Below are 12,975 nucleotides of genomic sequence, written 5' to 3'. Positions count from 1 at the left end.
CTGTGAGAAAAAAATAAGCCCAATATGTGTAAGCAATTGCCATTCACGTTTTCTGTTACTTGCAATTGAAAACATTCTTAAATTATGTATCAAAAAATATATTCCTCTACACCCATCCTGATTTCCTTCTGCCTTGTTTCAGAAAGAAGTGTCATATCACCTGTCCAAGGTTAATGTCATTGCCTTGATCTTTGAATCCTTCCCTGTATTCTCTTTAGAAAACACAGACGTTCTTCTTTCTCATGTATCTTCAACTTCTCCTTTTCTACTAGATCATATTCTAAGCATATCAACAAGCTCAAGTCTCCTCTGCCTTAAAAATACCCTTCCCTAAAGCAGAAAATCATCAAATCACAAAGGTAAAGTACAAGACCAGAAGGAAGGAACAAAGGAATTACAAAACAGCAAGAAAAAAATTAATAAAATAGCAATAAGTCCATAGCTATCAACAATTACTTTAAATGTAAATGGACGAAATTCTCTAATCAAAAGACATGGGCTAGATAAATGGATGAAAAAAAACAAGACCCATCTATATGCTGCCTACAAGAGACTCACTTCAAATGTAAGAACATACATAGACTGTGAAAAAGATATTACATACAAATGGAAACCAAAAGAAACCTGGGGGAGTTATACTTGTATCAAATAATGTAGGTTTTAAGACAAAGACTGTAATAAGAGACAAAGAAGGTCATTGCTTAATGATAGAGGGGTCAATCCAACAAGAGGTTATAACATTTGTAATATTTATGCACCTGATATAGACACATCTAAATACATAAAGTAAATATTAACATATCTAAAGGGAGAAATAGAAAGCAATACAATAATAGTAAGGGACTTTCATATCCCACTTTTATCAATCATCCAGACAGAAAATCAGTAAGGAAACAGAGGCCTTAAACGACATGTTGGAGCAGATAAGTTTAATAGACATTTACAGAACATTCTTTCAAAAGCAACAGAATATACATTCTTCTCTAGTCTACATGGCACATTTTCTAGGATAGCTCATATGTTAGGTCACAAAACAAGTCTAAATATATTTTAAAAGATTTTAATTAGATCAACCATCTTGTCTAACCACAACAGTATGAAACTGGAAGTCAATTAAAAGAAAACTGGAAAATTCACAAATATGTGGAGATCAAACAACATGCTACTGAACCACCAATGGGTCAAAGAAGAAATCAAAATAGAATTCAAAAAAGCATTTTCAGAGAAATAAAAATGGTAATGCAACATACCAAAATATATGGGATGCAACAAAAGCAGTTCTAAAAAGGAAGTTGACAGTGGTAAATGCCTACTTCAAGAAACAAACAAACAAAAAATCTCAAATAAACAAACTAACTTACACCTCAAGAAACTAGAAAAATAAAAACAAATCCCAAAGTTAGTAGTAGGAGATTAATAATAAATGGCAGAGCACAAATAAATGAAATAGAGACTAAAAAGACAATAGAAAATATCAATGAAATTAAAAGCTGGTTTTTGGAAAAATAAACAAAGTGGACAAACCTTTATCTAAATCAACAAGGGAAAAAGAGAGAGGACTCAAATAAAATCAAAAATGAAAGAGAAGATATTATAACAGATACCATAGAAATACAAAGGATCATAAGAGATTACTATGAACAATTATGCACAAATTGATAAATTCCTAGACATACAGTCTACCAAGACTATATCATGAAGAAATATGAAATCGGTGGTATATACATACGATAATCTACTATTCAGCCTTAAAAAGGAAGGGAATTCTGAAATATGCTACAATATGGATGAACACTGAGAACATTATGCAAGTGAAATAAGACAGTCACAAAAAGACAAAAAATGTATTTTTCCATTACACAAGTTACTTAGATTAGTCAAAATCATAAGGAGAAAGTAAAGTGGTGGTTGTCAGGGCTATGGAGAGAAGGAAATGGGTTATTATTGTTTAATGGGTATAGAACTTCCATTTTACAGGATGAAAACAGTTCTGGTGATAGATGGTGATAATGATTATACAACATTATTAATGTATTTAGTACCTCTAAACTTTACAGTTAAAAAAATTAAGATGGACATATCCAAGATGGTGAAGTAGATAAACACTGTGCTTGCCTCCTCCTATAAACATGTTAAAGTTAAAACTAAATTACAGAGCAATCAATCTGAAAAACCATCTGAAGTCTAGCTGAACAGAAGTTTTATAACTAACAATATAAAGAAGAAGCCACATCAAGACTTGCAGGAGGGGCAGAGATGTGGTACGGGCTAGCCCCAAATTTCTGTGTGGTGGTTGAGAATTGGGAGGGATGTCTTGCCCATGGACATCCCCACCCAAGAGGAGCAAAGGACCCCAGACCCACACCGGGCTCTCCAGCCCAGAGTACTGATGCTGCCTCTTCTGTGAAGAGAAGGCCCCACAACATCTGGCTATGAAAAACAGTGGGGATTCCAGCCATCAGGGTGAGAGGGAAGGCAGAGGGACAGTGACTAGGGGATATCAGAGACATACAGGGAGAGACTGAGTTGTGTGGATTCAGAGAGAGAATTGAAGGGACGGTTACCATTTTTCCCGGTGTGGGGTCCTTCTCCCATGCAGCCAGTAGGTGGGCATCATCTTTCCTGTGTTGAGCCCTTCCCCCATGCCCATGGCCAAATCTGAATTTGAATTGGTCTGGTGAGCTCCTCTCACTCCACCCTGGTGATTTCTTGAGACCCCACTTTACCCAACTTATATACTCCAAGAGGCTTTATCAGTGGCTAAATCTTACAGGAGCTGACAGGTGGCAGCACGTCTCAGAGTGTCCTGGCTTTTTGCAAAGCTATGCCTGACCCAGCACTGGTGGCAGCCATCCTTGGTTCACAGCATGGCCTCTGCCATGCGCCTAAAGGTTTAGCACAGGCAGCGACCAACTGTGGATCACTTGGTAGTTCCTACCAGGTAGTCCTAAGCCAGTCACAGGCAAGGCTGACCTGTGCCTGTACCAGAGCTCCTCCCAAGAGGCCCCAGAACGAACAGACTTGCAGGTTAGCTTCAGACCACAGCAGAGCACTACCCAATTAGCCCTATAAGTGGCACACCCAAAGGGTGGTCTGTCTCAACAGGCACCAGACCCACTGGGGCAAATCCCGCTCCTTGGGGTAAGGCCACAAATAGCAGCCTGTAAGCTGTGAATGTGGTGAAACCCACAGTCAGTCAACCTGAGGGTCAATCCCACCAACTGATGTGGCAATAGCAATCAAGTCTCAACTATAACAGGAGGGCACACAAAACCCATACATGGGACACTCCTTGAGCATCTGGTGCAGATGACCAAAGAAACTGTGCAACTGGGCCCCTCAGGGCACCTACTACATAAGGCCACTCAGCCAACACTGGGAGGTGAAGCAGATATACTTAATACATAGAAACAAACACAGAGAGGCAGCCAAAATGAGGAAAGAAATAAATACATCCCAAATGCAGGAACAGGAGAAAACTAGAAAAAGAACTAAATGAACTGGAGGCAAGCAACCTACTAAATACAGGGTTCAAAACAACGGTTATAAGAATGCTCAAGAATATAAAGAGAACTTCAACAAAGATATAGCAAGCATAAAAAGGGACATAGAAATCATGGAAAAGAACCAGTCAGAAATGAAGAATACAATAACTGAAATGGAGGAATCACCAGCAGATTAGATGAAGCAGAAGATTGAATCAGCAATTTGGAAGAAAAGTAGCAGAAAACACCCAATTGGAACAGCAAAAAGAATTTTTTTAAAAAAATGAGAATAGTTTAAGAGACCTCTGGGACAACATCAAGTGTAACAATATTTGCATCATAGGGGTACCAGAAGGAGAAGAGAGAGCACAAGGGATTGAGAACCTATCCAAAGAAATAATGACTGAGAACTTCCTAATCTGGTCAAGGAAATGAACATACAAGCCCAGGAAGCACAGAGAGTCGCAAATAAGATGAACCCAAAAAGGCCCACACCAAGACATATCATAATTAAAATGGCAAAGGTTAAAGAAGAAAGATTCCTAAAAATAGGAAGTGAAAGGCAACTAGTAACTTACAAGGAAGCTCCGATAAGATTGTCAGCTGCTGATTTCTCAACAGAAAGTTTGCAGGCCAGGAGGAATTGGCAAGAAATATTCAAAGTGATGTAAAATAAAGATCTACACCAAGACTACTCTACCCAGGAAGGCTATTATTTAAAATCTATGGCTAGATAAAAAGCTTCCCAGACAAGAAAAAGCTAAAGGAGTTGATCGCCAACCCAGTATAAAAAGCTTCCCAGACAAAAAAAAAAGCTAAAGGAATTAATCACCAACCCAGTATTACAAGGAATGTTAGAGGAACTTCTTTAAGTAGAAGGAGAAAAAAAACAAGATAAAAAATATGAAAAATAAAATGGCAATAACTACATATTTACCAACTATTATTTTAAATGTAAATGGATTAAGTGCTTTATTATTTAAATGTAAATATACAGGGTGGTAGAATGGATAGGAAAACAAAACCCTTACAGACTCACATGCTACCCATAAGAGACTCACTTCAGATTGAAAGACACACACAGACTGAAAGGGATGGAAAAATTATTTCATGAAAATGGAAACAACAAAAAACCTGGTGTAGAAATACTTATGGTGTAAGTATTGCTACACCAGACAATAAAGACTTCGAAACAAAGGCTATAACAAGAGACAAAGAAGGACCCAATAATTCCACTTCTGGGTATTTATCTGAAGAAACCCAAAACACTACTTTGAGGGGACATGTACATCCATATATTCATTGCAGCATTGTTTACAATGGCCAAGATTTGGAGGCAACCTGCATGTCCATCAATGGATGAATGGACAAAGAGGAGGTGGCACATATAGACAGTGGAATAGTGCTCAGCCATTGAAGGGAATGAGTTCTTGCCATCTGCAATGGCATGGATGGATTTCGAAGGTTTTGTGTTGATTGGAGTATATCAGACAGAGGAAGACAGATGTAATGAGATTTCACTTATATAAGGAAACTACAGAATAAAATGAACAAACAAACAAAACAGAAACAAACTTATGGATACAGAGGACATTTTGATGGCTATCAATTGGGAGGGGGGCTGTGGGGATGGGTAAAAAAGCTGAAGAGAGTAAGAAGTACAAGTTAGTAGTTACAAAATAGTCACAGGCATGTAAAGTAAAGCATAGGAAGTATAGTCAATAATATTGTAATAACTGTTTATAGTGCCAGATGGGTACTAGACTACACAGAGGGATCACTTCCTAAATTATATAAATGTCTAACCATTACGCTTACATCTGAAATTAATATAAAATAATATAAATGTAAACTATAATTGAAAAATTAAAAAGGAAGGAGGTGAAGGAGAATAAGAGGTTCAAATTTCCAGGTATAAAACAAATAAGTCAAGGGGACGTAATGTACAGCATAGAGAATATAGTCAATAATACTGTGATAGTATGGTATAATGAGATGGTCGTTGGACTTACCATGGTGATCACTTTACTTCTTTAGGTATATAAATGTTTAATAACTATAATGTACACCTGAAACTAATATAATACTGCATGTTAGCTATCTTTTTTTAATGAAAATCTATGAAAAAAGAGTTAAGATGGTCCGCTTCATGTTATGTGTATTTTACCACAGTAAAAAAATGGGGGGAAAATCAGAAAGGTAATTTCAGCATTTGAGGTTGCTTTTCCCTGAGGTTTTGCTGATAATGAAGAGCATCTGAAAAACTAAGCATTATGTTTGACACAGTTGGGGGCTATGTTAAATTCCTCATATTTTTTTGTTGACAACCCCCAGGGCTGAAGCCTAGCAGTAAGCATATACTAGAAGTAAACCAATTCTTGCCATACCTGAGCCATTTTGTTTGTTCAGAAAAATCTTTGTAATTATATTAAAATTGTCCTAGTTACTAGTGCTTGATCTGTCTGGCACAAATTAAAGAAAAAAATCCTTCCAGAAAAATATAATATCATCCTAAGTCTCAAATAAATTCTACAAACAATTTTTCCAATAGAACGTATAGGATAAAATTAGCAAATACAAGATATAAGAGCAGATGAGACAACAAGAACAAAAAAATTGCTTAAAGTAGAACAATGAAGAGTTACACGAGCTTCAGATATTAAAAATATCAGGACAGAAACTTTAAATAACCATGATCAAGGAGATTTAAAAAAGACTGAGAATTTCAGCAGAGAACTGGAAAATATAAAACATGCATAATAGACCTAACCAAGAACTAAAGAGAAATTATATAAATAAAAAATACAATAACTGATATTAGGAACTCAATAAATGTGAATAACAGCAGATTAGACACAGCTTAACACAGAAACTGTGAACTGGAAAGTAAGTCAAAAGAAAATGCCCAGAATAGGATGGAATACAAAAGACATGGTATGAGAGGATAAATCAAGAAGGTCTAACACACATGCAATTGGAATCCCAGAATGAGAGGAGATAAAGAGTTAGAAACAATATTAGAAGAGATAACAGCTAATAATTTTCAAAAACTGATGAAAGACATCAAAGCCACAGATTTAATAACCCAAAATTGGATACATAAAAGTAAACTCACACCTAAACATATTAGAGTAAAATTATAAAAAAATGAAACACAGTGGTTTCATAAAGCAGCTGGAGCAAAAACATATTATCTTCAGAAGAACAATTAGCCTAACAGCTAATACAATAGTTCCACCTTATCCATGGTTTCTCTTTCTGCAGTTTCAGTTATCTGTGGTCAACTGTGTTCTGAAAATGTTAAAGGGAAAATTCCAGAAATAAACAACTCATAAGTTTTAAATGTTGTGCCATTTGGAGTAGTGTGATGAAATCTCGTACTGTCCCATTCTGTTCCACCTGAGACATGAATCATCCCTTTGTCCAGTATATTCATGCTGTATGTGCTACCCACCCATTAGTCACTAGTAGCCATCTTGGCTATCAGATCAACTGTCATGGTATCGCAATACTTGTGTCCAAGTAATCCTTATTTACTGATTGCGTCAAATCACAAGAATAGTAATGCTGGTGATTTGAATATATCAAAGAGAAGACATAAAGTGCTTTCTTTAAAATGAAAAGGTGAGTATAGCAGAATAAGATATTTTGAGGGAGAGTGAGGCAGAAAGAGAGAATACATTCACATAACTTTTATTACAGTAATATCGTTGTTCTATGTTATTAGCGAGTTTTTATTGTTAATCTCTTATTGTGCCTAATTCATTAATTAAGTTTTATCATGGGTATGTATGTATGGGGGAAAACATAGTGTACACAGATTTCAGTACTATCTGAGGTTTCAGGTATTCTCTGAGGGTTTTGGAATGTATCACTCATGGATAATCGGGACTACTGTCAAAACATAAATACTGAAAGCTAGAAGACAACAAAATGATATCTTCAAAGTGTTGAAAGAAAATAAGTACCAATCTATAATTCAATACCCAGAAAAAAAATGTTCAAAACGAAAGTGACCACAACATGAATGAACCTTAAAAACATTATGCCAAATGAAAGATGCCAGACACAAAAGACCACATATTGTATGGTTTCATTTATATGAAATGTCCAGAAGAGACAAATCCATAGGGACAGAAAGCAGATGAGTGGTTACGAGGGGCTGAAGGAAAGAGTTGCAGGGAGTGATTACTAATGAGATGGTGCTTCTTTTAAGGGTGACAAAATGTTCTGGAATTATATAGTGGTGATGGTTGAATAACGTTGTAAACGTACTAAAAATCAGTGAATTGTTTACCTGAACATGATTAAAATGGTGAATTTTATGTTATGTGAACTTTATTTCAGTAAAAAAAAGCAATAAAAGTAAATAAATTATTAAACTAAGAATTATTCATCAGAAGATACCACACCAAAATTAATATCAAAGGATATTTTATCAGGCTAAAGGAAAATAATTCCATTTTCTAAAAAGAATAATAAAAAGGGTAACTTTGTGGGCCAATCTAAATGAATAAAATAATATATTGTATTGAATAATGACAATTTTCATGAGAGTCTTATGAGTCCTCAAGTTTGAGAAATATTGAATTACTGAATAGGGCCACGTAAGAATTGGGGGGAAATATTCTCAGAGAATTCTTTTGATTGTGTGGCCCATGAAAGGCTGGAAATCAGAGGCACCAACTCTTTAAAATTACTAATTGCAGGAGTTTTACTCCTAATTTAGAGTATGCATGGAAGTATAACCCTCTAATACTTATCACTGAAATATAAGAATTCATGCAAAAAAGTCAAGGTATTAATTTTCAATTTTTAAATTCTTAAAAAAATCTTACCATTGCAGAAAAGCACTTGGCACATAGAAAGTTGCACCTACCCTTTCTCAATCACATCATCCTTAGAAGAAATTGGATACAAAGCCTCACTCTTCCAATGTTTTTGAATTGCTGTTTTTATTCTAGGTGGTTTCTTGGGAGATTTAGGAGGTTGTACTAAACTGGATTCTTCTTTCTAAAAAATGATAAAATAATGAACAAAGTATAAAATGAGAAAAAAAAGGACAGAGAATAAATCATAGCTCTACACATATGCCTAAAATTTATTTTGATCACTAGAGGATTTCTTCCCTTACTCTGCCACCTACTATGCTTCCCACTAGAATAAAAATGTTCTCTTTCCCAAACTTCCACTGTTATGCAACCAGAAGGCTGAAACCCTTACAACTATTCAGACTCTAAGAAAGGAAAGACCAAAGGCTTTTATTTCTTTACATCATTGTGAAAGAAAGCTCTTTCCCGTAGGAAGAACATTGCAATAACTTCTTTATTCAATAACTGAATAGGTTTTATTGCTAGTGTGTGTGTGTGTGTGTGTGTGTGTGTGTGTGTGTGCGTGCGCGCGCGCGCATGCATGTGTTCATGACTGGCTGGAAAATGCAGGTAGTGAGGCGGGGAAAGAACACAAGAATGCCATTGGTTCATAATAGAGACCTCTATCTTAACAAAATTATTTCCTTCCATCTTTGGACATTTTATTTTCATGGTTATTGTTCCCATTCTTAAATGTTCTTTGTGGTAGAAGTTAACTATATAAATCCAGAATATGGGATGCTACATGCATGAATCAAAAAGGAATAAACATCTAAATGTCAAAATGGAGGAAAAAAGAATTATCTGAGTATGGGATGTACATAAATGTAACATTATATAATATTTAAAAGTAAGGATTATAAAAATTATGACATGCATGGAAAAATGATGATATTAAAAGAAATAATCAGAATACAAAAGCATAAGTTCATTAAAACTAGAAATTCATAACAACCCTAAGAGAAAATAAATACGTTAATAGTTGTGTAGAAGTAGGTGAGATCATAAATAGTTTGTCTCTTCAGTTTCCAGATTTACAGTAGTTTTATTATTTTTATAAGTTGAAAAACAAGTGTAAACTTTTCTTATATGTCAACTTCCATTAGAATGTAAAAATGTCACTGGAAAGAAATATATTTATGATATTTTATTATCCAGAATAATAAAATGTTATATATGTATACTCTAGGTACCTAACGACTACTAATGTTCTTTTAAGAATTCTATAAACAAAATTAATTACCACGGCACGTTTTACATATAACTTCCTAGGTATCAGGGTTCATATCTGTTTTAGTAATTCAGAACACAGCATGACATGAAGCAGCACTCAATAAATGAGTGGTACCACAGGGGGCTGAGCTTATTAAAAGTATATCATACAAAAGTAGTCAAAGTCATAGACGCAGAAAGTAAAATGGAGGTTAAAAGAGGCTGAGGGGGGGAAGGGAAGTTGTTTAATGGGTATACAGTTTCAGTTCTGAAAAAAAATTCAGACCTGTTTCACAACAACATAAATATACTTACTTCTCAAATATAGTTACGTTTGAAAATGGTTGAGATGGTAAATTTTATGTTATGTGGGTTTTTTTCCACAATAAAAATAACTTTCTTAGAAAGTTTTTTAAGTGTATTATACAGAGAAATGCCTAAATTGGAACTTTTGAGATTTCTGGTCAGGTGAAAACTAGAAGAGTAACCAGAAAGTAACTGATGGGGGGAAAAACTAATAAAAGGACACAGGAGAATAGGGAGTAGGTGGACAAAAGAACTGTTCCAAATTGTGATTGAAATGGTAGTTATACAATATATACATTTGTCACAATTCACAGAAATGTACACTAAAATGAGTGAATTTTACAGTATTAAAAAAAATACTTTAACTTTTTAAGTGGGAAAAATAAAGAAAACAGAATTAAGTTCTACTTCTTAAAGAGCTTTCTGCCAAGGAAACACACAGTGAGATCAGAATGAGCTTTCCAACTAGAAAATATCAATGACAATATATGGTAACAATGCTCAGGAAACCAAGGAAGAAAACAGATGAGGTCAGAGTCATGTTTATACCACTTTTTAAATAAGCCAATCTCTCCCTATTCCTTTTGCATTGCTCTCATTCAAGTTCTTTTCATTAACCACACCACTTACTTTTTCTTCCACTTTACCTCTCAAATGTTGTACAAATGTTATCTGTGCAAATGTTTACATATTATCAGATGACGTGCTCCCTACATTACCCCTCTAAGATGTGTATTAACTTGATGACTGGGTCATTAAGTCATGTGGGCTAACAGGAAAGATTAGATTTATTGGTGGAGTGGTCATACAAAAAGGCCACAGGGTGCAAAGGTCAGGAAAATGTCAAAATGATGGATAAGAAAACATTAGTGCACTTAAGTGAAAATAACTCAAAATGTCGTCCCCAGACCAGCACCAAGGTCATCACCTGGGAGGAAGTTTATTAGAAATGCAAATCCTTGGATCCCACCCTAGACTTACTGAAACTTGATCTCCAGGTGGAGCCTAGGAATCTCCGTTTTTAAAGCTCTTCAGTGACTATACTGTATGTTATACAAATCACCTAGGAATCTTATTAAAATGTAAGTTCTAAAATGTAGGTTCTAATATTCTTTTTTTTTTTAAATAATTTATTGGGGTGACAATTGTTAGTGAAATTACATAGATTTCAGGTGTACAATTCTGTATTACATCATCTATAAATCCCATAGTGTGTTCACCACCCAGAGTCAGTTCTCCTTCCATCACCATATATTTGATCCCCCTTACCCTCATCTCCCACCCCTCACACCCCTTACCGTCTGGTAACCACTAAACTATTGTCTGTGTCTATGAGTTTTTGTTTCTCATTTGTTTGTCTTGTTCTTTTGTTGTTTTTGGTTTATATACCACATATTCAAAAAGGGTGAAAGATCTCGGTTCTAAGCCAACTGCTAATTTAACAAAATGACTGTGACCCATTGCAAAACAATAAATCTGAATCTCTGAAGGAGGGACAAGGGCATCAGTATATTTTAAAAGCTCTGTATTTGATTGTAATACATATGTATCTAGGGTTAACAAATCACTGACAAAAAAAAAAATTGTGAAGTCCCTCCAGCTTTAAAACACTACTTGTTGAAGTAAAACTAAAAACTATATTACACATCTTCATGCTTTTAAAACAAGACATCCTGAGGACTTCTGGTCAAGATCTCAGAGTAGGTAAAGACTGTGCTTACTTCCTCCAATAACCACATCAAAATTATAACCAAATTATAGAACAACCACCCTTGAGAACCACCTGAAGAAGACTAGCTGAATAGAATTCCTATGCCTAAGGATATAAAGGAGAAACCACATGAAGTCTGGTAAGAGGGGCAAAGACATGAAACGAGCTGGTCCTATACCCATGCAGGGCAGTTAAGAATTGGGAGGAGTATCTCCGCTGCAGAGAACCCCACTGAGGAGTGAGAGGTCCCAACCCCACACTGGGGTCCCCAGCCCAGAGCACCAGTGCTGGAAAGAGAAGTACATATAAAAGCTGCCTGTGAAAATCAACAGAGACTCAGTCCAGGTGAGATGAAGGGCTGCTAAAGACCCAGACATCCTCTAAGAGGGCCCAAGCACAGACTCACTTGCTCAAACTTGCCATAACTCCAGAGAAGGGACAGCAGCTTGAAAAGTGCCAGGGACATATGGGGAGAAACTGAATTGTCTGGCTCCAAGGTGAGGGCCAGAGGGGAAGCTCTCTCCAGTACTAAAGTGTAGGCACAGCTGTTCCTTTGTTGAGTCCTTCCCCCACCCAGCCAACAGTCAAAGGCTGAAGTGCAGGAAGGTGCCATTGTACTTTTGTTGATCCCTCCCCGAACACAGCTGTCAGGTGCAAGCAGGCACCAAATCTGATTCTCCATTAACTGGGCTAACACCACTCTCCCTCCATCATGTTAATTCTCTGAGACTCTACCTCACCCAATACAGCCTGGCTGTAACCTCTTTCAGAGGCTAATCCACACAAGTGGCTGGCCTGGGACTATATTGTGGACTTTCGTAAATTCTCTCAAATGTCCACAAACCCCAAACAAGTAGCAGATGACCTCGGCATGTCCTGTACCTCTTGCTAAGCAGCCCAAAGGCTGGCACTAGTGTCAGCCAGTTCATAGCATAACCACTCCCAGGCTCTTCCAAGCCTACCACAGACAGCTACGAACTGTAGACCACTTTGTAGCTCATACCAGGCCCCAGATCGGACACAGGCAACAGCTGAACTTGGTATGCACTCGGGCCCCTCCCAAGAGGCCCCAGAACCAACACACCTAGTGTCAGCTTCAGACCACACCAGAGCACCACTTAATTAGCACCACAAATGTCAGACACAAAGATTGGACTCAGCAGGCAGTGCATCTCTCTCCATGGGGTCAGCCCCCACACAACAGCTTGTCTGTGTTAATCAACGCCAGTTCTCACAACCAGTCAGGGGTTCAATTCACCCATTTATGTAATCACGCATTTATGTAGTATAGCAATCAAAACTACACTACAACAGTAAAGTACTCACAACCAACAAGGGGCACACCTAGAGCATGCAGCCCAGGTGAACAGGGAGCACCACTGGGCCTCAG

The 12,975-nt window shown here is 36.6% G+C and overlaps 1 protein-coding gene across 1 annotated transcript in view; it reads right to left on the bottom strand.

Moving 5' to 3' along the window:
• The window catches only part of RGS22 (regulator of G protein signaling 22), a 207,539-nt gene that overhangs the window by 103,408 nt on the left and 91,156 nt on the right, over positions 1 to 12,975 (bottom strand). The window contains exon 11 of the mRNA XM_081070808.1: positions 8,365 to 8,498. Coding sequence (XP_080926934.1) covers positions 8,365 to 8,498 — 134 coding nt within the window. The remainder of the gene's footprint in view (positions 1 to 8,364; positions 8,499 to 12,975) is intronic.

This window comes from Rhinolophus hipposideros (assembly GCF_964194185.1).
Source record: "Rhinolophus hipposideros genome assembly, chromosome: 13".
Lineage (NCBI taxonomy): Eukaryota > Metazoa > Chordata > Mammalia > Chiroptera > Rhinolophidae > Rhinolophus > Rhinolophus hipposideros.
The sequence above is the reverse complement of the archived record's forward strand: the minus strand, read 5'-3'. Positions and strand labels throughout refer to the sequence as shown.